This window comes from Rhinopithecus bieti, unplaced genomic scaffold (assembly GCF_001698545.2).
Source record: "Rhinopithecus bieti isolate Rb0 unplaced genomic scaffold, ASM169854v2 scaffold_32100, whole genome shotgun sequence".
In the NCBI taxonomy this organism is placed as follows: domain Eukaryota; kingdom Metazoa; phylum Chordata; class Mammalia; order Primates; family Cercopithecidae; genus Rhinopithecus; species Rhinopithecus bieti.
The window spans coordinates 95,190-122,035 of NW_016813603.1; the positions used below are offsets into that span (position 1 = coordinate 95,190).

General features: G+C 41.2%; 1 protein-coding gene across 1 annotated transcript in view; it reads right to left on the reverse strand.

Moving 5' to 3' along the window:
* Window positions 1-26,846, reverse strand: part of TENM1 (teneurin transmembrane protein 1) — a gene marked incomplete at its 5' end in the record, with an annotated part of 175,605 nt that overhangs the window by 38,727 nt on the left and 110,032 nt on the right. Inside the window, 4 exons of the mRNA XM_017848745.1 lie at window positions 1,533-1,768; window positions 2,836-3,008; window positions 15,053-15,579; window positions 17,022-17,387. Of these exons, the coding sequence (XP_017704234.1) occupies window positions 1,533-1,768; window positions 2,836-3,008; window positions 15,053-15,579; window positions 17,022-17,387 (1,302 nt within the window). The remainder of the gene's footprint in view (window positions 1-1,532; window positions 1,769-2,835; window positions 3,009-15,052; window positions 15,580-17,021; window positions 17,388-26,846) is intronic.

Consider the following 26,846-nt stretch of genomic DNA (forward strand, 5'->3'; position numbering starts at 1 on the left):
AAAAAAAAAAAAAAAAAAAAGAAAAGGAAAAAGAAAAGTGAGCACTGCTGTAAATTATTTTGTTCATATCAAGCCGTATGACTGGTTTGACTGCCTGTCTCTGGAATTGGTTGGTTGTTTGGTGGTTGCACTTCCACAACCTTAAGGTTACCAAATTTTTACTATGAGCAAAGAAAATGTAAATGTTAGGTATGAGTTCTAAATTTCTTTTCAAAGAATGAATATGTCAGTATGTTCAATTCTTTGCCTTCTACTTTTAAACATAACTTCCTCCTAAAGCAACCTTTTTCAATTACCTACTCCACCCTGACTCATTCCGATTACCTGCTCCACTCTAACTCATTCTGATCACCTGCTCCACCCTAATTCATTCACATTCCCTGCTATCTGCTCTGCCCTGACTCCCCCCAAAACACTCACCCCGTCATTCTCTTTAAATTAGCCAATCGGAATTAGTTTAGTCTGTGTGGTCTAACCCTAGTCAATAGGGGAATGACACAGCAGCACGTGCGTCAGGGATAAGAACCCCTTCCCCTCCCTTGTCCAAGTGTGTGCTCACAATTGCTCTATCTGTAAGGGGGCACCCTTCTATAGAAGTAACTTGCCTTGCTGAGAATTAAAAAGAAAATTTTATATTCAACCGCTATTCCTTTTGCTGCACCGAAACTTTATATATACCATAAACCTTCCTGGTATGTCAGGCGTGACACAGGTGGTGAAAACAGATCTGGCCTCAATAGTGAGTGATTATTTCCCACAGGCTGGCAGTTGCTCTAGAGCAGATATTGAATGTTACTACATGTAGAAAGTTGGCCACATCATCCTAACACTGGTTAATGTTCAAGAGGAGACAGGTAGACAAAGTGCTATGGCGATTGTAGGCTTTGTGTGCTGCAGAAAAGCTGACTGAGGTCTCTTGGTTAACTCTGGTGAACTGTGCTTGGTAAGGACTTTAAAACTCCCTAATCTATAACTTCCTCCAGGCAGCTCTGAGAACCTCAGCCCAATCTTAGTACCAGTCCTTTATCCCTCTGGCCCTGGATATGTATTCATGGCAATGCTATAATTCACTGATTTTTCCTTTTAACTTGCCTTTGCCCAAATGTTGCCTTTTGTCTCACATCCTTTTGTGTGTACCTGCGAGGTATTTCCAAAGAGCTACCTGAAAAGCAGGGACCTCGGTCAACTCAGTGAGCCTGATAAGCATCTCCAGGGCATGCTGGGAGGGGTGCTGGAGGGCCTCCTTTGACTAAACACATTTCTTCAGCCAGACTTTCTTGGTGCCTGAAATTGCTACTATTAGAGCACTTTAGCTGGCTAATGACAAAGAAAGCTCCTATTAGAATACTCATTTAAGGATACGGAACCATTATCGGCCATTAGCACCCTCTTTTGAATTAGTATATCATATAAGCCAGTCAGTCACCTAGAAAAGCTTTGGAGAAATGGGACTTCAGTTTAGGGAGGCTCTGCAGTTAAAAAAAAAAAAAAAACTATAAAAGTTCTATATCTTGTATAAACTCAAGCCTTACCCTCAGCCTCCTTTCAAAAGCCGAAACGTTGCCTTTGTTTTGCTCCTTCCTCTGCCGCCACTCGATGAGGTTTGCATTGTGCTCTCCGGGCAATGAGATGTTGCATTTGCCCAGGGTAGGGTTGACTGCCCCTGCCAGGATGTGGGGCTCTGAGCTGAGGCTGATCTCCATTCCGCTGGCAAAAGTGACACGCAGGGAACCATCTGGACTCACCCGATAGGTACTCTGAGTATTTTCTGTAGACAGAAGAGCAAAGGAGGAAGAGGGGGAAGGAAGGGAAGAGCAGGAAGCAGAAAAGAGACAGGTTTAGTTTTAGGAGGCATGTTTGGGAAGGGATAAGTAGGTGGGGTGCTGTGGTCTTAACTGCCTTCTGGGCTAGACTACCGCTCTGACAGGAAAACGTGTTCCCTATCCATTTGTGTCTTGTTATTTTCACAGCTGGAGTATCTGTTTCTTGGATAAAAGACTCTTGTCTAACACTGCAGGCTGTTTTGTTTTGTTTTTTTTTTTCTTTTTTCATTTTAAAGAATTCCCTCCCTCACTGACTTGTTGGATCAGCCTCCTCAGTTTGACATGCTGGGAGCTAGAATGAGAAGAGTATGAAGTTCAACTTAGCACCTTACCACCTGGGGCCACCATCACAGTTGCTTACTCCACAAAATACCACTAACAAAAGTTGGGACTATTCCTCTTAGAGTGTCTGGCCTCACCACCTAACAACAGAATGAGGTCTTAATGACAGGGCAGAGAGAAAGCAATTTCTCTTTGTGCACTTCTCCTCTAGCTTCTAAGACATTCCTTCCAAATCCTATCTCCCTTCCTTCCTTTCTTCTTCTGTTCTTCCTTACTTTTCTGTCTTCAAATAGAATGAATTTTTAATTCTCTCATTTCACTTATATTCTTGCTTGGTCTGTATCCTAAGATTTTCCTTTTTCTTCACCCATGTTGGCATTGATCTAGAATGCTAAGCTCAGCTGGAGCCCAGGCTCCAGTTATTTAATATAACCTAGCCAGACCCTGAAAGAGCTTTGCAAACAGCTGGGTGTTGGGAAATGAGTTGATAGCAGAGCAGACTTGGCAGGGATTGAACCTCATGACTCCTACAGAGATGGGCCCAAAGTTGATATGAGAACTTGTAAAAGGTGTGAATTTTGTCTGTGTTTCAACTTCCATAGCTGGAAAACAGGAAGAGTACGTCTTCTCAGCTAGAGGTGTATTCTGTTTACGAATGGTGTACACAGGTTTTAGGGTGGATGTTGAGATAGGGGCTGTTACAGACGGATATCATTGGAAACAATCTTACCTTGTTTTAAAATATATATGGTACTAGTTGCCGTCAAGTTGGTTGACATGAGGACATTTTCGCGGTTGGAAGTATCTAGCTCCACTTTTGTCAGCTTCTCCAGGTCACTGTGGAAGCTGCTGACCTCTCCAGTGGGAAACGTTGCGTTGGTCAGATGTCCCTCGGGGTCATACCTGAGGAATGTAACCAATCCAGCTTTGAAGCCTCTCGGCAGTGATAACAGGCCTTTGCAAAATAAAAATCACTTGGCAGCTAATACCATTTAACTTTGAGTGATAACAAGTATTATTAACCTTGTTCAATAAGAAGAAAAAGGTCAGAGAGATGATTAATCAAACGAAGGTATTTTTTGCAGCTTCTGAATTCTTGATGACTTCCTTGAGCTGTGCTGTTTTACAGAAAAAATATATCTGGTAATGAATCACCAGGGTGGAACACCGATTTATGAATCATGTCCTGCTGTGTGCAATGTTGCAGGGAGGCCTCCGTTTGCAATTTGGGTCGATCCCATGAGATGTGATGGATTACAAAGCCCAGCAGAGGGTGCTGTTGGCAAAGCAAAAGAAGGTACAAAAGGGCCCTCAAAGGCTGAGAAGCCAATATACTGACTTTGCGTTATGATGGGAAAATTATAATTTGCTGCTGTTTAAGTTGCCAAATTTGAAATGAATGAATCATTCTTCCAACAAAATGAACAGGCACAGAGGATAATGGAAACATGTTCATTAAAACATTCTGGAGCCCCCTGATCTTGATTTCACTTAAATTTTAAAATCTTTTAGAGTATAGTACTAAACGTTTTGTAATTTGTCTACATGAGTAAGAGACAAAAAAGGGATAATAGGCTATAACCTATATCTAGAAATATAGTCTAGGGAGTTTATCTTTTCCAAAAAACAAAAAAAAATCAGAATTATTGGGCAATCTCACTGTCCTCTCAAATGAAAACTGCTTCCCTGAAAGCTTTTGATGTGGAGCTGTTCTTTTATTGCCAGTAGAACCATGAAAATAAACACTTCATTAAAAGGTAAAGACATGCACTTGGAAACCCATTACTGTTTTCTTTTCAAGTTCCAAATTACAAAATATTTAAGCACTTTTATTTGCCTTTTAAAATGTTAAACAATTATATTCTTTTTACCCAAAAGGAGCAGGATTCAGCCTGGACAGAATGGTAGAGACTGGCTGTACTAATCCCTCCCCCAACAAGTACACAAAGTGGCATAGTAATTCAGTATTAATCCATTATATTCTAAAGAACTCAGCCTGGGTAGTTGCTCAAATTTTAATAACTATACCAGCCTTTGGAAGGCTTGGGAAAAGTGGTTGGACTGTATTTTATAGGACAGACTTGAACTTGAGCCTATATATAATGCCACCTAAAGTTCAGTTCTGCATATACATGGGCGTGTGTGTGTGCACACGTATACACTATCAGTTAAAACAGTCACATATGTGAATAGAATGAATCAAATAGGTTATTGACATCACAGATATGCCAAGCCTTAAAATTGGGTGTCTCCTTTGTTTAAATGGATTTCAGCCAAAATGGTTGGCACATTGCTACTATGGAGCTAAGGACTCATTATCAAAGAAAGACTGAAGAGTGCTGTTTGCTTCTGGGTTTAATAGCAAAATCCTTCCCTCTGCAAAGACTGCCCATGTCCTGCCTGCTGTGGGGCTCTGTGGCTATGAGAAGCAGGCCGCTGGCAAGAACGGAGCATGGGAAGGCTCGAATACCCACTTTAGCCCCAACCTTGTCTGTTTGGTCTTCCTTCCAGGGGAGGAAAACAATGATATCCAGCCTTTTAAAAAAAAAAATTAATTAATTAATTTTTTTGAGACAGTCTTGCTCTGTCACCCAGGCTGGAGTACAGTGGTGTGATCCTGGCTCACTGCAACCTCCGCCTCCCGGGTTCAAGCAATTCTCACGCCCTAGCCTCCCCGAGTAGCTGGGATTACAAACAAGTACCATCACATCTGGCTAATTTTTGTATTCTTAGTAGAGACGTGTTTTCGCCATATTGGCCAGACTGGTATCGAACTCCTGGCCTCATGTGATTCCCCTGCCTCAGCCTCCCAAAGTGCTGGTATTACAGGCCTGAGCCACCACACCCGGCCCAATGTCCAGCCATTATTCTCCCAAGGTAGAGGAGGCAGGAGTTTGCAGGCAGTAGACAGAGGGAAGTTGCTGCATGCCTTTCTTATCAGGGGAACTGTGGCCCCAACAACCTGGATTATGCAGGCACTTCCTCTCTGTTCCACATGAGGCACCAGCAACTTTGCCTCATTGGTTTCCCTTTCCTGATTTCTAAAGGGATTCCTCAACCTTTGGCAAGCTCACTCTTTATCATTCTTCTAGGAAAGCTGATCTTAGATGCTGTGGATGCAGGTTCCACATGGACTTTGCAACTTGGGGGCAGTTTCCTTCAGTCACACAGCCCCTTGTTTTAAAGGAAGATCTCATATAAAGGTAAGATCAGTGGTTGCATCCACTCATCAGAGCAAGATGACAAGATCAGATACCAATTGAGCATGGTATCCATGCATAGGGGTACAAGGGTCAGAATTCCCAATGAACCTTTGCAGTGACCTGTGGCTAAATCTGGTTTCCTAGTCCACCCACCCAAACACCTTTTCAGCTAAGTTACTGGTGTTCTTTGTCCTAAACATTGTAAAGCTTATTTCCAAGAGCACAGGCATATTCCTACATATTTTGTACCCATTCCTACTTTCAATATTGACAGTAGTATATTCAGAGAGGCAAGCTAAAGATTCCTAGATAAGACTGTAATTACCCAGATAGATTTAGCTGGGAGACTGCTTCGTGTATGTGTATGTGTGTTTGTGTATGTGTGCGTACATGTGTGTGTTTTCTGGTGAAGGAGGCAATGGTGTTGGGAATATTTCCCATGGGCCTGTCCAGTTGTTGGGTAGCTGGAAAGTTATATTGCCTTATTTCCTTTCTGTGGCCAGAGAGGCCAATGAATGTGTACATTTGACTGTAACTCCATGATAAACAGAGCACCCCAACTCCAACACACTCACATACCCCAATTCTGCTAGTCACAGTTAAAGCAATCACATTTGATGGTATCTACAGGGTGGTGTCTCTGATGCTCAATATGGCCTTGAATCAAAACATATAGACCCCACCTCTCTTCTGTTGGGTCATTTCCAAAGGAAGAACAATAGGCAGATGTACACATCAGTGGGTAATTCCTACAACTTTGGAAAGATTGCTCAAAGTGGATAAGAAATAGAGGGAGACTTTGATTTCCTATAGCTTACTTGAGTTTTTTTCCGTCATCACAGGGGAATGCATCTTTCCAGACTGAATGTCGAAGAAACAAGTTTAATCAAAATCTCTTCTGCTGTGTGTTTCCCTTTGGTGCCTTCATCCTTTGGTGCAGAGAGTACAAGCCGATCTGCTCCAACTGATCCCCTCAGGCCACAGCATGGGAGCAAACCCACCCTCTCTGCCTGCAGGGCAGAGCACTCACCTAACCAGGCTGCAAATTATAGCTGGTGAATTGTGCCATCAGGAAATGACAGTTGCCTTCATAGTCATCAGAAGTGGGTTTGGTAAGAGGAGATTTGATATCAAATTGTCCCTTAATGTCCTGATTTTACAGAGTTCCACTGTGATGGTCCCAGAGGGCACCAGCCAGTTAAGTATTGAGTACACTCACCCTTTTCCTCAGCACTGTCATAGGCTGTGTGCATGTGCACTTGAGTGTGTGTGTGTGCATGTGCACACATGTGCACCCCAGTAGAGCAAAGGAAACATTTGTAAAGAAAATTCAGAATCATTCTTGTCCTTGAGAAGCATATAGTTTAGTTGGAGAGATGATATTTACACATGATTAAAAATATATTTGGTCTGGTATTTTCTCATAAGGGATAGCTTGCCCTTTCCTTTGAGGACAATTTAAGCCAGAGTTAAACTGTTGAGAATAAAACTAGAGGCTCCTACATCTTTGCTTTTAAAAAATATTGCAGATAACAGAAGAGAAATTCATTACTTATTCTTTTAAAGGAAATATGAAAGAGTCAGACCTTCTTTACACTTTCATGTCAGAAAGCTGACCAACCTAATAAGAATTCTTTAGGAAATATGAGATTCCTCTTTCCTCACCAATAAATTCCTTTGGCTTCCTATGATTCAGTTCCAAGTCCATAATGCCCTTCTATCTTCATTTGTCCTTCATTCAATAAATATCAGAGTCTTGTGCTAGGGACCAGGGATACAGTGCTGAATGAAATTCACAGTCTAGTAGGGCAGATAAGATATCCACACAAATAACTCTAATGCCAGAATATTGCCATGTATTTCTGTAAAGAAGAAACTGTAGAATCTCAGAAGAGGCAGAGGTCATTTCTGGGCTGAGCAGAATAGGAGGAGGAAGAGCAGAAGCAGGTGGTGTTTGAATCCTAGAAGGTAGGTAGAGATTGGGGAGGGGAAGAAGGCATTCCAAATAGAGGTATGAAGAAAGGCACGCTGACTGATGGGATGTCTACTGGGGGACCAGCATTGCTGGAGCACAAGGTTCCTCTAGGAGGGTAGTAAGAGATAAGGCTTAGACAACAAAGAAGCGTAGACAGTTTTTCAAGGGGATGAAAGGATGATCCAAACAGTGTTTTGGTGGCAATGAGTCTTGGAAGGGGAGACAAGGAGCAGGGAGAACTGTTAGGAGGCTGCAGCCTCAGTTCATATAAGAGAAGATGGTGGTCTGTTGCCTTCGTTAAATATATTGTGATTGCCTATCATTGGGATTTGTCTTCCCCGCTAGACTGTACAATTCTCACATCTTTAGAGGGAGGACACAGTGTCTCATTCATTTTTATATTCTCTGTGTCTGGAACAGAGTAGATTCTCACTCCATGTACTTGTTGAATGAGTATAAATAGGATGCTGCTAGTGAAAAAAAGGATGGGGGTGGATATGACAGCCAATGAGCAGACAGAACCATCGATAGTGCTTCTGGGAGGGCACACTCAGGTTACATAGATGTGCTATGGAGTTCAGCTAAACTTCCCTACCAGCCTTTGTTACTTCTGTTCACTCGCCATCTTTATTTCAGTTCTTCCCAGAAATACCCACGATAATTCTGTTTTACCCACTCTTGATCCTTATTAAGGGCATAAAGCACAAGGAGAAGTGGCTGAGCAAGGGTATCAAGTCTCTATTTCTAAAGATCTGAAGGAATAGTCAACATTTCTATGTTCTTGTTTAATTGAAATCATTCCCCTGCCTGGAGGCATCGGGCTGAACTATACAATGCCTTAGTTTCTTTTCTACTCTGGGATTCTGGAAGGCATTGGAAACATCACATGTGTTTGGAATGACTGATCATTACATAAGCATTTCTGCATGGGAATCACATCCTATCCCCAGGCAAATATCTCACCCAGAGACATGGTTTGTTTACCTTGCCCCCTACCCCTTCTGATCTTATAAGGGAGAAGAGGGAATCTGTCATTAGCCATCCATGATAAAACTGGGCATTTGTAAAACAGTCTAAAAGGTACCCAGAGATATTATGAAGGCTTCTCCAACTTGTCAGTGGGTGGCATTTTTGTTGTTGTGGTGGTTTTTTGTTTTCTTAATGGGAGGAGAGAATGTGTTAATAAAGTCTGGAAACAGAGAATGCAGAAGACCAAGGATCAAGAGATCATGTAAATGGAGAGTCTCCTTTGAGTGGGAGGGCTTCCCACAAAGGGCAAGGGGCCTGAGGAACTGTCAACTCAGAATGGACCAGCAGCAGTGACATGACTGATGCTTTGGCCTTAGTCTGGGACCTTTTCAGTTTAGTGGAGCAGAATCCTTTGCCAGGGAAACAAACAAGGGCAACCTGGCTACTCTTGCAGCCTTGTGGAGAATGGCTTGTCTGCTGTGTGAGTTGCTAGGCCCTTCCCTCAGATCTCAGCTGCTGCATGGTTATTACAATTAGGAGCCCACCCGTGCCGCCTCGGGCCAGTATTCCTGCCTTGACAATCAATTCCTTGTTAGCTGTTTCTCTGTGGTCAGCTTTTCCCCCTGACACTTGGGACACTCATGGGCAGTGATGCATCAAATACTAACACTTGGGGTGTGCAATTTTGATCCTGGTCCAAGTCAAATGGAATTATGAAAATCAGTGAACTATATAAACAACATCACACTACATAATAAAAGTCCATGCACTACCACTACACAAGATGCATTTTAAAATCTCATTTGGATTATCCACTGTTCAGGGTCATCTATGTCATTTTTCCTCGTGATAGTTGCAGATAATAGAAAGTTGAATGGATTACTGACTGGGCTATCTTTACACTGCAGTCTTCCATCCTGCCAAATTGCACTTCTGTTTCTCTCATGCTCATCTCAGAACAGAATTTCTATTTCCACCTTTGCAAACAATTTGTCCCCTTGTCCACACAAAGAAGCCTCCCTTTTACCTCAGGGAATTACTCGAGTTCTTTTAGGAGGGCCTGGTATCAGTGGTATGGCAACCTTCTACCAACCTTAGCACTGCTCTGACCCTGACTAGAAGAGTAGGTCAAATGCTGTGTTCTCCAACTTCAGAAGGACAAGAGAAAACCTGAAAGGTGCTCAGAACTAGCCAAAGCACTAGAGGACAAAAGTGAAAAAAGTCAGATATTGTATCAAGACTGTAGGAAGAATTAGTCACATTATGAAGGCTGGAAAGTTGCTCATTTCTGTTTACAGGCAAGAAGGGACAGGAGCTGTATTTTGTTAAGGACTGCTGTTCAGCACCAGAATAGACTGTGTCAGGAGAAGAGGTACCTTACCTTCTCCTTTCAACAGATGCTATTTGACCAAGAGAGTTTCAATATAATTCTGACTGGAGTTAAGAAGGTGGGAGAAAGAACAAATGGTTATTCAGCCTCCCTTTTCATCTCCTGGTGCTACCCTATTCATCTTTTCCTGCTACTTGAGGGAAACTTTCTAGCCCTCTAGATTTTATATGGTCATTCTCGTAAGCCCACATGATTCTCCTTTTTCTGGAAGGCAGTGTGGCAGCAGTGGAAAGAACACTGGAATAGAAGGTCAAGGACCTGACTCTAGATAAGCCAACTAGCATATGAATGGGCAAGTTACTTCCCTATTTTGGGTTTCAGTTTCTTCATTTGTAAAATGACATCTAACGTCTCTTTGTGGCCATAATTTTTTTTTTTATTATTATACTTTAAGTTCTAGGGTACATGTGCACAACGTGCAGGCTTGTTATATATGTATACATGTGCCATGTTGGTGTGCTGCACCCATTAACTCGTCATTTACATATCTCCTAATGCTATCCCTCTCCCCTCCCCCCACCCCACAACAGGCCCTGGTGTGTGATGTTCCCCTTCCTGTGTCCAGGTGTTCTCATTGTTCAATTCCTACCTATGAGTGAGAACATGCAGTGTTTAGTTTTTTGTTCTTGCGATAGTTTGCTGAGAATGATGGTTTCCAGCTTCATCCATGTCCCTACAAAGGACATGAACTCATCCTTTTTTATGGCTGCATAGTATTCCATGGTGTATATATGGGTGGCCATAAAATTTCATGACCACCCCCATGTGGATGTCTGTGTTCCTCATAGCTTAGTGGCTCGAGATCGGCTACTCAACAATGATATTAGCTGATACCTTTTCACTCACTATTGGCCAAATCCTGGTTACAGGCCTGGGCCCCATTCACCATGAGAATCTTGCCTGCCACACAGTGCCTGCATCAATCTGATGCCAGTGGAAAACAGGCACACAAACTGATATGACAACAAAATTATCTTCTCTCTTCAGCATCATCAATTTCCCCCTCTATATTAGATCATTTTTATCAGTATACAAATATGCTGTTATTTCTCTCACTTAAATAACTGTTCTGTTTACTCTTTTTCTCCTCCAGCTCTAATTTCTCTGCTCCTCTTTACAGCAAAACTTCTCAAAAGAGTTCTTTACTCACTGTCTCAACCTCTCTCCTCCTAGTCATTCTATATTATTATTATTGAGATATAATTCTCACACCATAAAAATCACCTTTTTAAATTGTACAATCCAGTGACTTTCAGTACATTTGCAATGTTGTGCAACCATCACCACCACTTCTAGAACATTTCTATCACCCCCAAAATAAACCCCATATGAATTAACAGTCACCCCCCATTCATTCTTCTCCCCAGCTCTTGGCAACTACTAATCTATTTTCTGTCTTTATGGATTTGCCTCTTCTAGACATCTCATATAAATGGAATCAGAAGGGTCCTTTGTTTCTGGATTATTTCACTGAACATAATGTTTTTGAGGTTCATCCATGTTGTAGCATGTATCAGAACTTCATTTCTTTTTATGGCTGAATACTATTTCATGACATGGTTATATCACATTTTGTTTGCTCACCACTTGATAGGCATTTGAGTTGTTTATATTTCTCAGCTATTATAAATAATGTAGCTATGAGCATTTGTGTATCCATTCTCTCTTAAGAGAATATTCTACTCAGGCTTTGGTCCCCCATGTGTCACAGTGCCTGCTCTTCACAGTGCTAAATCAAATGATCAATTATAAGTTCTCATCTTACATATCAGGAGTATTTGGAACAGCTGATGACTCTTTCCTCCTGGAATCACCTGTTTTATTTGGTGCTATGGTCAGAATTGGTCCCCTCCAAATCAAATATTGAGACTTAATTGTCAATGTGATAGTACTAAGAGGTGAGGCCTTTAGGGAGTGATTAGATCATGTTATGTTGTCTCTACCTTCATGAATGTGATTAGCAATCTTACAAAAGAACTGGAGAGAACCAGCTAGGTCCCTTTTCGCTCTCCACCTTCTGTCATACAAGGACTCAGTAGGCAGTGCCATTTTGGAAACAGAGAGTAGCCCTCACCAGACACTGACTCTGCTGACACCTTGACCTTGAACTTCTCAATTTTCAGAACTGTGAAAAATAAATTTCTGTTCTTTATTAATTACTCAGTATAAGGTATTTTGTTATAGCAGCACAAACAGATTAACACAGTTGGCTTCCAAGACATCCCACTCTCCTAATTTTCTTTCCACTTTACTGGCTTTCCTTCTCAGTGTCTTTTGTTGGTTCCTCTTCATATCCTCAATTCTTTTTTTTTTTTTTTTTGAAACAGAGTTTCGCTCTTGTTGCCTAGGCTGGAGTGCAGTGGCGCGATCTCAGCTCACTGCAACCTCCACCTCCCAGGTTCGAGTGATTCTCCTGCTTCAGGCCTCCTGAGTAGCTTGGATTACAGGTACCCGCCACCACACCCAGCTAATTTTTTGTATTTTTAGTAGGGATGGGGTTTCATCATGTTGGCCAGGTTAGTCTCGAACTCCTGACCTCAGGTGATCCACCCGCCTCAGCCTCCCAAAGTGTAGGTAGGGATTACAGGCATGAGCCACTGCACCCGGCCCATATCTTCACTTCTAAACATGGAGTGCTTCATGGTCAGTCTTCAGATCTCTTTACTTCATTGTCTATACTCACTTTCATGGAGAGATCTCATCCCATCTCATGGTTTTAAATACAATCTAAACACTAGTACATCTCAAATATCACTCTCCACCCTCTCTCCTCAATCCCAGACTCATATATCCAATTGTCTACCTGATATTTACACTTAGATGCCTAACTAAATTGATCATATTCAAAACTGAATTCCCAATCTCCCGCCTCATAACCTTCCAGTATAATGTGTTCCTTGTATAGTCTTCCCCTCTTGGTAAATGAAAACCAGTTGCTCAGGCCAAAAACTTTGGAGGTATCTCCAACCGCTCTTTCTCCCACACTCAATACTCAATCTTTCTGTAATTCCTGACAGCTCTACTGTCAAAATATATTCAGAATTTTAGCACCTCTTACTGGCCCAACTCCCTGGTCCAAGTCATCATTTTTTGCTTGCATTATTGCAATAGTTCCTCCTGCTTCCCAGTTAGGTTCCCCTGTTTCCACTACACAGTCCATTTTTAATACTGAGTGATTTTTAAAAAAATGAAAGTCAGCTTATATCACTTCTTTACTCAAAATTCTCCAGTGGCTCCACTTCTTAGAGTAAAATTCAAAGTCTTTACAGTGGCCTACAAGGCCCTACATGAAGTAGTTCTGGTTACTTAATTGATTTCATGTCCTCATTATCCTTAGTCATTCCACTTCCATCACAATGGCTGCCTTACTCTTCCTTGAATGTGTCAGGCTTGCTCCTGCTGCAGGGCATTTATACTTACTCTTCCCTTTGCCTGGAATACCCCTCATACCACTCCCCACCCCTCCAGATATTCGTATGACTGACTTACTGTCATCTCCTACAGATCTTTATGCAAAAGTCACCTTCTTGGTGAGGCCTTTCCTGTTGACCCAATCTGAAATAAAAACATCTTCTGCTCCACCCACTTGATCTCCCTTACTCTACTAGATTTTTCTCCATAGAACTTATCATCATTTGAAGTTGTATACATCTTCCTCATCTTCCTCCAGTACAATATAAGTTCCATAAAAGTAGGGATTTTTATCTGTTTTGTTCATACCTGTATCTCCAGCACCTATAACATTGTATGGTATGTAGTAGGTGCTCATGTATTTGTTGAATAAACACATGAATGGTTGAACTGGTTCTTTTGAAAACTAGTTAATACTTCAGCCATTTCTTGCTGGGGAACTGAATTCCACCATTAGCTTTCAAAATAGTTGTTTGCCTGATTTCAGCCGCAGTGTGATCTGGCTTGAGTTTTTAAAAAAGACATTAAAACTTCTCATTAGAAATTTTATCTTTTCTAAGGGTAGTGTGTTTGAAAACACAGGCTCTTGGTGGTTCAATTCTGGGTATCTATGTGAATCAGGACAAGTTAACTATCTTGTCCCTCAGTTTTCTCATCCATAAAGTGGGCATACTTAGGGGCACCTATCCCATGTTGTTATTATGGGGATCAAATAAAGTCACATATGTAAATCACCTAGCCCAGTACCTGGCACTTAGTAAATCTTTAGCTAACTGTAGCTTTTATTACTCTTATTAAGATGTAAGAGAATTACTTTCAAAAAATAGAGGAAGACTTGCAACAGAAACAACTGAATACATTTTCGAAGTGAAAGTAAAATAGCTGTCTGGCCTTTTGTACAGATGGCATTTCTTTGAAAAATGATCCAAAACTTGAAGGCCAATTGTTTTTTCCCTTTCTTCAAGAGGCTTTCATGGGACTGGACATATTCTCTATATCCTCCCAAAACAGTCACACTTGGAACCCCTTATACTTTAACATCACTTCTCACATTCTTCAACTTTGATGCCATTCCAGACTCTGAATTCAGATTCCACGGATTAGCTCACTCAGTATACTGGTTAAAAACTCAGCAACTCCTTTTGTGGGGAAAATGCTTCCCGAGCGCCAGCAGAACAGCTTTCTAGATGGGCTGACTTGCAAACAAGGTCATCCATGCCTTAAAAGGCAAGGACAATGGTCTCTATTTCCATGTTACAGCACCTCCTAGTAGCTTGCTGCCAGACATGCTTTGTGTTAGTTCCCCATTAAACAAAGTTATCACAGTTCCAGTCTGTAAATGCCAAAATGTGCTGGATTATTCAACTTGTGCAGGGACCCTGAGGAAGCCCAATCCCATACAGAGCATTTGGCTCTTCATTTTACAGAAGCAGCCAATGGAATGGAGCCTCTCTTATTCAGCATTTGCCCCATATAATTCTTCCCTTGCTTTCCAGGGTCCACTTCTTGTATTTGAACTTCTCTCTTACCTCCCACAGCAACTTATACTGAGTTGGGCTGGGCTGGGCACACAATCATTTATTCATTCATTAAACCCCACAGGGCTCAATAAATACTTGTTAAGTCACACTGCTTCTTTGCTGCTTTAGAACTATACTCTAGTTTTGTTATTTAAATGAAATTATACCTTGTCTTCCCCGGGATGCTGTAAATTTCTTGAGTACTTGTACTTCTACCTCATTCCTGTCTCCTACAGTGCCACACTTGAGTCTTCCTTCATGCAGTCTATGTTTTATTATTATGCTCTGCAAACTGCTCTGGAAAATGGGTCTGAATTCTAGGAATTAGGTAAAATTTTCTCCTTGACTTTTCATTTTTTTATGGTGGTTGTTAGGAGAAAAAAACATGCAACACCCAGCAATTACTAAGGCATTTTCCCAGTATAATACAATTTCAAATAAAAACCTAACAAAGCCCATGTTGAGAATTAGAAACTTACTCATAAACGGTTGTCCACCCATTTTCGTTACTTTTGGTAGCCAGAAGCCCTGTGTTTCCTGGATAGGTCATCAAGGCCAGGTTATAGCCTTGGGCTGACACTCTTTTCAGGACTCCATTGCTGCTTATAGTCAGCCAGTATACTTGCCCGCCAGGCACCACAAGCCATAAGGGCATTCCGCCTGCATCACGGCGAATGTGCACTGAATTGCCATTGCTGCTGGTAATTGCACCCAAGTCACCTTCAGAATTGTAGGTGAAGTTATAAACATAGTCCCTTGTTATCAAGTTCAGGGTGTGTAGGTGGGTTCCGTTTACAGTGAACTGGTACAGTTCCTGATCAGCAGGTGAAGCAATCTCATAAAGGTTCATGTCATTCAGGTGGGCTTGGTTCTTGCTGATGGTACGAATTCGAACATTTCCCAGGTCTGCCACATAGAGGGTACCATCAGGCGACACTGCTAAGGAGGAAGGGGCTTTCATCTTTGCATCTTTCGCATAGCCACCATCACCTGTGGGAGAAAGGCTCTGATTTTAACAATTGGCATCATAAGCATTGACATGAACATACCACAGACAGAAAGCTCTGTGCATCAAGAATCATTTTAAAGGAAACAATCAGTGAACCAACATTCTCTGTATTCCCTCCCTGAAAAATATGAGCCTATTATTCAAAAGACTGTAATTCTTGAGTCAGTACCACTGCAGATGAACAGCAAGATGTAATTATCTCAGTTACAACAATTTTGTGAAATCCTCAATCCTGCTGTTCAGAATCTATTGCATTGTAAGATACAGGAACTGCAAATAATGATAGCCACATAAAATCTGGCCGGAAATCTGTGAGAGTTATGCCTGTCAAGGCTTTCAGGATCTGTTTCAGGACTTTCCAGTCCTACTGTTCCTAGATGCCCTTTCTTCTGTTAATTCCCATTGTCACACTGTCAAAGTACACTAAGTCTATAAGTGCAACAATGATTCAGAACATCAAATTTGATATCTGGAATAAACATTAGATTTGCTTTGACTGAAAGATACAAATTAGCAAAATATCTATAAAACTAATTGTCCAAGAAAACATTGAAAATATTTATCAAAAGTCATGTCGACCAAATTGCTCACTCCTGACTTCTCTGGCCTAAGGAAAGGCAAAGGTTAAGAGAACCATTTGGGCCTGGATGAGCAGTTTAATAGTACTGCATGTAGAATGGAGGGAGGGATTTCCATATCCCAGCAATAATTGTATCTGTTGACAGTAAGAGGACTGTTTGCCATCTGAGATATATACCACTACATATGGTTTTGGGGAGAAGTGTTCCTTTTTTTTTTTTTTCTTCCAATTTGAATAGGAAGAACTTCACTATGGGTTATGGAGAAAGTCTTAGATTTTTAAAAAGCAATGTATCTTAGGCAGACCAATGTCCTGAGAACCTCTCATTGCCAGATTTAACTTTGTGCCAACCTATCCCAAAGGCAGGCCTGTTCTTAGTCCCTTTGAGTCTCAAATAGCCACATGCTTTTAATCTGAAAACGCAACCAACTTATGGGGAAGTAATTTTTTCCTCCAGGCTAAACCAGAAAATGTGGGTTGTTTTCCTTTCTCTAAAGTACAGATATTTAATAATATCATGATCTTTCATCTGTATAGTGGTCTCAACTTTTTTAAGAGTATAAACATTTTTATTATACTAGTTTATCCTCAGAAGAGCAAGGTGATATAACTGAGACAATGCCATCTTTATTAAACAAATAAAGCAAATGAGTCATGAAGAGATCTTGCAGCTTTCCTAGGGTCACTCAGTGAGTCAGTTGTGAGAACAACTAGGTGATCTGACTCCTAATCCATTGCTTTCTCCACTAGCTCATACTAATGTTTGCAAGTAACACTTTCCTTTTCTTTTGACTTTGCTGGGGCATGTTTTTCTTTTCAAAACAGAGAGGGGAGCTGGTGAATTGCTAAAAGGTCATACCTGAAAACAGTCACAGTTTGGATCAATTTTGCAGTCACAGTCAGTGGGGGCACCAGCGATGATGGAGATCTCCCCATTGGTGGTTACTTGCTGAATGCGGTTTACTTTCCTCTCGTCTGTTTCAGCTATGAAGAGCAGCCCGCTGTGGGAGACACTGATGGCCCTCGCTGACTCTAGAGTGGAGTGAATTGCTACCTTGCTGACCAGGAAATGATCAATGCCTGGCACCTGGCAGTGAATGGGGCGTCCTGCAATGATCCGCACGCGCCTCTTCTCAGAAATTTGCAGCACAATGTTGTTATCCAAGACATACAATGAATTGTCCATAGGATTGACTGCAAGGTCTGTTGGCCACTCTAATCGCACCTGTGAAAAGAACAGAACACATACCATTAGGTTACCATATCTTTCCATAGGCAGTTTTACCTCAAAAAAAGAAAAAGAAAATTTGGTGTATTGTTTTCCCCGTCTTATGAATTTTAGCAACATTGGTGATGTTGGGGAAAGTGGAGGGTGGTGGGGGGATGGTTAATCACATGTTCTGGCAAACATATTTATCATTTATGCCATTTACAATATAATGTAATTTTTTCCAATAATTTCAGAAGGATCATTTAGAGTTTTCAAAGTGTGTTCTCTGGACCAGCAGCAACAGTATTATCTGGGAACTTGTGAGAAATGCAAATTCTCAGGTCCCACCCTAGAGCTATTGAATCAGAAACCCTGGAGGTGGGGACCCAAACATCTGTGTTTTGCCAAGGTGATTCTGAGGATCATTGCTGTAGGAATTCTGGTAGCTAGATAACTCAAATCTCTTTCACTGTCCTGTAGATTATAGGAGAGCAAGCTCATATAGGTTTCTGGATGACAGAATGCTGGAGAAGCCAGATTTTACTCAATGAGCAACCTTTTGCAGCAGGACCTGCTATTAGCACAGACCTAGCATCCACCTTGTGGAACACTCAGGTACAGTTCATCAGCTGTTGATTTAGAATCCTGGGGTATAGCACATTGCTTACTTAGCTTGACCTGGTTCACTCCATAGGTTCCCCTTTTCAGCAAAGAAATGGGTTGTTTTTTTCTTTCACTGAGTGTTTGCCAAGTGCCTTTCTCTGGGTTAAGCCTTGTGCTAAGCTTTTGGGGCTCAAAACTGACTACGACACAGTCTCTGTCCTCAAATGATTTGTGGTATAGTAGAGTCCTTAGAGGAACCATTAGGCAATTACTCTCCATGTTATGAAAAGAAGGCAACAGAGAGGGTAAGATAGCACTTCACCTGGACTAGGAGTCAGGAGGCAAGATATTCCCAGAGAAGGTGGTACCTAAGTACGGTCTGAAATGAACAGTAGGAGAAGAATGGGGTGGAAGTTGAGCGGGGAGGGGCATCAGAGTTGAGGAAAATCTGGGTACTGGGAAAAGCATGGGTGAAAGTCCAGAGGTTAAAGACAGCATGGCCCATCCAGGTTACTAAAACTAATTCAGTAAGACTAATAATAGGCTGGGTGTGAGGGAGACCTGAATAATGAGGCCAGGTGTTATGGACTAAATTGTGTCCTCTCCAGCTTCATATGTTGAAGCCCTAACCCCCAGTGTGACTGTATTTGTAGATAGGGCCTTCAAAGAGATAGTTTAGATTACATGAGATCATAAGGGTGGGGATCTAATCCAATAGGACTGGTGTCTCTCCAATGAGGAAGAGATACCAGGAATGCTTACACACAGGGGGATGACTATATGAGGACAGAGCTAGAAAGCAGCCACCTGCAAGCCAAGGAGAGACACCTCAGAAGAAACTAAACTCACCAACACCTTGATCTTAGATGTCTAGCCTGCAGAAATATGAGAAAATACATTTCTGTCGTTTAAGCCATTCAGTCTGTAGTATTTTGTATGGCTGCCCTAGCAGACTAATATATCAGGTGCTCTGGTTTGAACGTGTCCCCCAAATACCATGTATTGGAAACTTAATCCTCAAATTCACATGTTGATGGCATTTGGAGGTGGGACCATATCCGTCACCTCAAACATTTATCATTTCTTTGTGTTAAGCACATTTAAAATCCACTCTTGCAGCTATTTGAAAATATATAACAAATTGTTGCTCATCACTCTATAATGTATATAGGACACTAGAACTTAGTCTTCCTATTTAGTGGTATTTTTGTGTCCATTAAGCAACCTCTGGCTATCCCTATCCATCTTCCCAACCTCTAGTAACCACTATTCTACTTCCTACTTTTATGAGATCAACTTTTTAAATTTCCATATATTAATGAGAACATGTGGTATTTATCTCTCTGTGCCTGGCTTATTTCACTTAACATAGTGTCTGATACGGTTTGGATCTGTGTTTCTGCCAAAATCTCATGTTCAGTTGTAATCCCCAGTGTTGGAAATGGGTCCTGATGGAAAGTGACTGGATCATAGGGGTGAAGTTCTTATGACTGATTTAGTACCGTCCCCCCTTGGTACTGTATAGTGAGTTCTCATGAGACAGGGTTGTTTAAAAGTGTGTAGCACCTTTCCATTCTCTCTCTCTTCCTCCTGCTCTGGCCATGTGAGGTGCCATCTCCCCTTTGTCTTGGCCATAACTGTAAGTTTCCTGAGGCCCCCTTAGAAGCCGAGCAGATGCCAGAATAATGCTTCTTGTACAGCCTGCGAAACCGTGAGCCAATGAAACCTCTTTCCTTTATAAATTACCCAGTCTCAGGTATTTCTTTACAGCAGCGTAAGGATGGATTAATACGGTGTCCTCCAAGCTCATTTATGTTGCCACAAATGACAGAATTTTGTTCTTTTTTGTTGCTAATTAGTATTCCATAGTGTATCTGTACTACATTTTCTTTATCTATTCATCTGTCGATAGACACTTAGGTTGAGTTCATGTCTTAGCTGTTGCAAATAGTGCAGCTATCTCTTTGACAAACTGATTTCCTTTACTTTTCTGGATCATAAAATAGTTCTATTTTTATTTTTTTGAGGAAACTCTATATTGTTTTCCATAATGGCTGTACTAATTTACATTTTCCTTTCTCTGCAACTCACCAGCATTTTTTTTTTTTTTTTTGTCATTTTGATAATAGGCATTCTAACTGGGGTGAGATGGTATCTCATTGTGGTTTTGATTTGCATTTCTCTGTTTGAAAGATAATTAGGATTAGATAAGGTCAATCATAAGGGTGGGGTCCCCATGATGGAACTAGTGGCTTTATAAGAAGAGGAAGACAGACTTGAGCTGGCATATTTTTGTCCTCTTGCCATATGATGCCATTCCACCATGTTATGATGCAGCAAAAATGCCCTCACCAGCTGCCAGTGCCATGCTCTTGGACTTCCCAGCCTTCAGAACCAAGAGTTAAATAAACGTTTTTCTTCATAAATTACCCAGTCTGTGATATTATGTTATAGCAACAAAAAACAGACTAAAACATTGGGTAATAGAGGGAAGCACATGTCCAGTTTTGTTCTGATGGCTGTGGGAAGCCACTGAAGGGCTCTAAGTAGGGGTGTGATATAGTCATATTTGGGTTCTAGACAGATCATCCTGGCTGCTGTCCAGACCATATTAGAGGAGGAGGCGAGATAGGAGGGAGGCAGGCAGTTAGGGAGCTCCTGCATGGGCCCAGGTTAGGGATTATGGTGCCTGAACTGGGATGGCAACAATGGGCATGGAGAAAAGCAGATGGATTTGAGACATGTTAAAGAGTTGGAAGCAAAAGAACTGGTGTGTGTGTGTGTGTGTGTGTGTGTGTGTCTGGTGTGCCTTGTGCCAAGTGATGTGCTAGGCACTGGAGACATGCAGGCTAGCCAAACATGGCTTCACCTTAGTTCCTTTATAGACACAGGAGTTGATTCAATACCTGCCCTGACATCTCCTTGATAGTAACTATTTATTCCTGGGCGTTTCTCAGAGAACTGTGTTCCACACCATTCCCCACCCCACCACTCACTTGTCACTCACTTGTCCTCTATTTGTTTTATTTCAGGCTAAAGGCAGAAAAAAAGTCCCATTCATGGCCAAAATAGTAACAGTAATCTAGCCATTTTTCTTTTTTGCTTTGAGTGAAAGCCCACGGAAGTCTTTGTTTTTCTTGTGGAATCTGGAAGTCTAAAACAAGATATGAGCTGTCATTGCATTTTGCAGCCCACTACTTCCCCAGCTCAAAGAGGCTTACAAGCAATCAGTAATGAAGTAGATAAAGGTCAATCTGAGATAAGGCCCTTCTTCTAATTGTGTCTCATTAGGGAGGGCAAATGGTGATGTTGTGAAGAGGACAAAGGTTGTCTTTGACCTCCTCTACTGCACCATGTGGGGCTCTTTGCCCATGTCTCTGAGTGTCTCTCACATACATCCAGCAGTCTCATTCTGTTTCTATGTTTCGGTGTGCCCTCCACCTCTATCCACATAGACTGGCCTTCTCTGGTCAGTACCAGATGCCTCTGTGCAGCTAGGAATTTGAGTGCTAATGGGGTATAAAGCTGAGCTTGTGTTATGCATGTTCTACAGAGCCTTTCAGACTGAGGCCATTGGATAAACATTAAACACCAGCCTTAACAGCTCCCAGAGCAGTTTGCGGTGATGTGTTCCTCAGCACATCTGTCTGAGGCTTTTGCATGTCAGTGCCCTGCCACTGAGAGGGAGAGTGAACGCCTGCTGCTTTGGAGGGCGCTGACTCCTCCTCCACTGTGTGCCCCTGCCTTGGACCTCTATACACCATCATGCTTGTCCAGAAGCTGTCTGTGTGCACTGGTCCTATGGAGCATAGTCCCCCAGGAAATTAGCTGGGACTGGCTGAGGAAGAGGAAATGAATTCATTTCCGCACAACACTCCTATTTTGATCGAGTCTCAAGTCAGTGACCCAGAAAAAACAAACCTGGCAGAAATGACGTTCTAATTATCCCCACTCTGGGAGCCAAGGCCAGGGCAGAGGCTGGGGACAGCACACACCTGGCAGAAGCCAGAGAAGGAGTATGTTTCAGATTCTGTTTTTAGCTATTAAGGCTGCCTCTGAGATAAAGGCTGGTAGTTGGGAAATAAGCTGTTAAATTCTCCAACTCACCCAACCAGATCTAAACCAATATGATTGGTGTCATGTTTATTATATCTAATTTTGTCTCAAAAATACACCAGCTATTTTGTCTGTTTGTTTTCTTTTCCATGAAATAAGTCACCCTCTGGCATCTTCCTGTGACTAAAGTGCCCTTTGTGCTTCTGAGCCATTTTCTATACAAACTACACAGATTCCCTTTAATTCCCATTTGATTTGGCCAGGCAACTTGCCTATGCAATCTCCGCAGATGCAAGATGTGTGGCTACTTAATAGCTGAGAGTTTGCCTTTTCAGAAGTTGGACCTCTTCACCTCTCATAGCTTATCAGTTCCTTTTATGTCCTTCTCATGTTAAATACTCCTATTGCCAGGTAAGTTTTCAAGGAACTGGTGCCTTATGCTCACACAACAGAAACACTGTATTTATTACCAAGACATTTTCATAACATACAGCTTAATATAAGGAATGAAGTCTTTGAGCTGATTCTGACAGAGAGACCCTAGAATTATATGATACTGAGGTAGGGATAAGGTTGGCCCCCAACTACTGCTAGCATTTGTCCAAATGATTTCTTGGGGTAAATAAACAATTCTTTTTGGGGGATGGGAGCAGAGATTGAAGAGCAGCAGCAAAGCTCTGTAAACTCTGCATAGTGACCCAACCTACAGGCAAACTATTTGGCCTAATTTGTGGTGGTTGCCCCACCTTGTAAAAATACATTAATTTGTTTGAAATGTCAAAATGTATTTTAAGCTAAACTAGCATTAAAGGTCACTCATGTAGCCGCCAGCTGGTGGAATGTGCCCATCTCCCAACAACCTTCCCTGAGAAATAACCCTGAGCAGAAAGGAGCTCTTGGTCAGGATGTCAACCTTTGACAGCATTATGTCTTCCTCTGCTAATTGAAAACTTGCCTTGAAGGGAGTTGACTCTCAGGTCAACCAGTCCCATGGTTGGTTTAGAGATCCAGCTAATTTTGACCTAAGTAGCAATTTATAAAGCAGCAGAATCCTATAGGGATAAATACATGTTTAAAAGCAATATCTAAATATAACCCCTTGGTTACACTAAACTAGAAAATGTCTAAATGATGTATAAGCCTAATCCCATACTGTATGCTCAAACCACCATTTGTATACTTGGGCTCCCTCTAACAGTTTGAGTCCTGGTTCCCACCCTTATTAGTGTGTAACCCTGGGCAAATGAGGTATCTTCTATGAGTCTCTTGGTTTCCTCATCTGTAACAAAACAAGGAGCCTAATCATAGTATATCTACTTACAAAGTTATTGTGTGGATTAAATGAGATAATGGTATAAGTTGCTTAGCCCAGTGCCTGGCACACAGTAAGGGATAGCAAGTGGTATTAATAGTAATAACATTTTTATAGTCATAGACCTTTAGAGCTAGGAGGAACCTGGCCCATTAACCATTCAATGTAGCTCCTTTTCAACTGTGTTTCCCAGACTTCAATTGTCCCTGGGCCCACCTTTATGAGTTTTGCCTCACCCCTACATCACCTGCACTATTATTGACTTAATATTTTTCTTTAAGTTGACTTTTAAAATGTGAATAGGTGCTGACCTTCCCTTTGAACTGTTATGTAATCAATAACACATGAAATTACAGGCCCAGTCATCTGAACCATTAATAGAAGTGACTACTGTTTACTGAATGCCTGCTGGGTGTCATGTACTTCATATGGTTTATTACTTGATATAAAAATTACCTGAGACAAACTATTAACATCCCCACTTTCAGATATGTGCTTTTAGCCCCCTATGTAATCTGATTCATCATTTAGAAAATTGGACCCATGTTTCTTCATTTCTCCGTCTCACCAAATCCTGGTTCTCCTTCTTATCCCCTTTTTGAATCAAACCTAAAAGTTGCTCTCTTCGGGTTGTGAGGTCAAGACTTTATGAGTTGAGTGATTTATCTTTTTCTTTGTCATCTATTATCTTTCAGCTCAATGCTTTATGAGTTTCGACCACATGCCAGGCACTATGTTATAAAGGTAAACAGATTTCTGCTCTTGATTAGTTCAAGGCAGATACAGAAATAGATAATTTAACATAATGTAGTTAAGTGTCATGAGTGCCATGATAGATGTATACCCAGAATGTCATGAAAACACAAAGGAGGGAGTTTGGGGCAAGATTCCTAGAAGAGAAATGTAAACTTAATTTTGAAGGATGAAGCAAAGGTATTGAGAAAAAGCAAGGTGGGAAGGGTGATCTTGGCAGAGGGAAAAGAATGAACAAAAGTACAGAAGCATGAAATCATATGAGAATGAAGGAACTAACTGCTGTCTGGGATTTCTTAGGCATAAAATAAGGTAGGTGGTAGTGGTGAATGATTTCTAAATGTTTGCTACGACTAGGTCCAGGTTTCTCCACTGAGGCACTAGTGTCAGGTGGTTCCAGTCCTGTGCATTGTAGGATGTTTAGTAGCATCCCTGACTTTTACACACTAGGTGCCAGTAGCACCTTACCCCCAGTTGTGGCAACTGAAAATATCTCCAGACATTGCAAAATGTCCCTTGAGGGGCAAAAATGTCTCTTGCTGAGAATCACTGGATTAAGTCATGGAGAGTGGAGTGTGCTAATAGCTTTAGACTTAAACTGTGTGTGTTGAGGAGTTTCCGCTTTAAAGTGGAGAGCTGACATGGTCAGATTAGTATTTTAGAAACATTACTTAGGCTGCATTTTGGGGGACAGGCTGGAAGGAGACCAGACTAGATGCAGGAGAACCAATTTGGAGGACAGCCATTCATTGGTACATTCATCCATTAATATATCCTTCTATCCAACCATCTGACAGATATCTGGGTCCCGATCCAGGTAGACATAGTTCCTACCTTCATGGAACTTGGAGTCTGGGAAACTGCTTCTCATACTTTTTTGATTTACTGATCCATTTGAGAATCTGATGAAAGCTATGTACTCTTTCCCTAGAAAAAGGTTTCCATGCACTAGAAGGAAGTAATTAGGAGCTCAGGCTCTTGAGTTAAGATTTCCGGAGTCAAACATTCCATCTGTGTCATTTGCTATCCCTGTGACCTTGGCACAAATCAGTTAACCTATCTGAGCTTCTGTTTCCTCATTTACAAATTGAATATAATAATGCTATCTTTTCAAAATTATTATTGGAATTAGATGGGAAAATACATAGACCATCTAGCACAGTGCTTGGTACATTAAAAGACCTTTGTAGAGGCTGGTTATTTTTGAAAATTATGGAACATGTGTGTATTTGTGCTGGTCCCTGTCTATTGTTCTGTTCCTTGGCTAGTTCATAAACTCATAAGTTTAATCATATAGTCGTGCTTTCAAGGTTTCTCCTGATTCTATGTCACCAGTCATTTCCTCCTTGTTTATCTATTCCATTCCTTGATAATCTTTCTAAGCTATATGTCCTCCAAGAAATATTTGGCTGATATTGGGATATATGATCTCATATATACCTGTCAGCCAATATCATAGCTAATATTTTAGCTTATTACTTAGACTTCCCACTGTTAATTGTAACAGTACTCTTGGTACAATTCCAACTACAGAAAATGCTACCTTAATTGATTTCCTTTCTTCTGTCAATAAATGTCTATTTATCTCATGTTAGGCACCATGCTAGGCACTAAGGAGCCAACTTCAGTCAGGACAGACTGGATTCCTCCCCTCATAATGTTTATGGTCTTTTGCTGACTTCATTTCTTCATCTTCCAGTATGTACAAGGGGTTGTTAGTGACATAGAGCAGTAGACCATTTCTATTCCAGTTTATTCATTTTAAGAAGTTAACATTTATGTAAGCGCCTCAAAAACATATCATGACTGTTACTATATTTTACAATTGTCACCAAGTGCTAATAATTTCTTTTCCCAAAGTTCAAGTGTGCTGAAGAAACCAGTTGTTTTCCAAAAGGTTCTTCTCCCTCCCCATTTCAAACATGACACTTCTAATATCCCTCCTTTGCTACATTGGGAGCCTTGTGGCTCATTTAAAAAATGACTCTGTTTGATTTTGATCTGTGAGTCCTCTTCAGTAGGAATTTCCAGGAAATGTATGGTTATCTCTTCTGTAGTATGCCAGCCCTGGGGAAGATACAGTGACGGGACTGCGTGCTCTCTGCCAGGTGTTCTGCCAGCTCCGTGTTAAATTTTTCCATACTTCTAAAAGCTGACAACTCCAGATTGTTAGCATCACTTTTTGTCAGTTTTCAAATGGCCTTCTCATTTCTTGACACTGATACTGCCTGAGCTTCTTCAAATTTATAAAAGAGGGAAAAAGCCATCTGGAGAAAGTTTGTTTTTTTTGCACTTGGAAAGCATGATGACACCTTTGAGAGTGATGGCCTTTATTGATCTTGCTTTTAAAAAGTGGAAATTATTAGAAGATGAAATACACCAAGATTACATGGCCTTGTCAACAGGGCAAATTATTTCCTATTATCTTAGATACACACTCTTAGTATCTTAGATACACATGCAGTATCTCTCTGCATAATGGCTGGAGAGTTTGAAGAACCTCTCAACCTTTGGTCAAATTCATTGGCATGGTCTGCTTCCATGGCTTCCCAATTAGAATAACTGACACTTAAGTTGCATTATTCATTGCAAATGAATAGCTAGAATCAATCTAATCAAGAGTAACAATTTGTCTGATCTTGAGAATTATTCTACTGCAGAGGATATAGATTAAATTGCATCTACCCCAATGTTCCTAAAACATTTTGGAAGTGGGGAAAACAAAGCAAAACAAAACCAAACAAACAAAA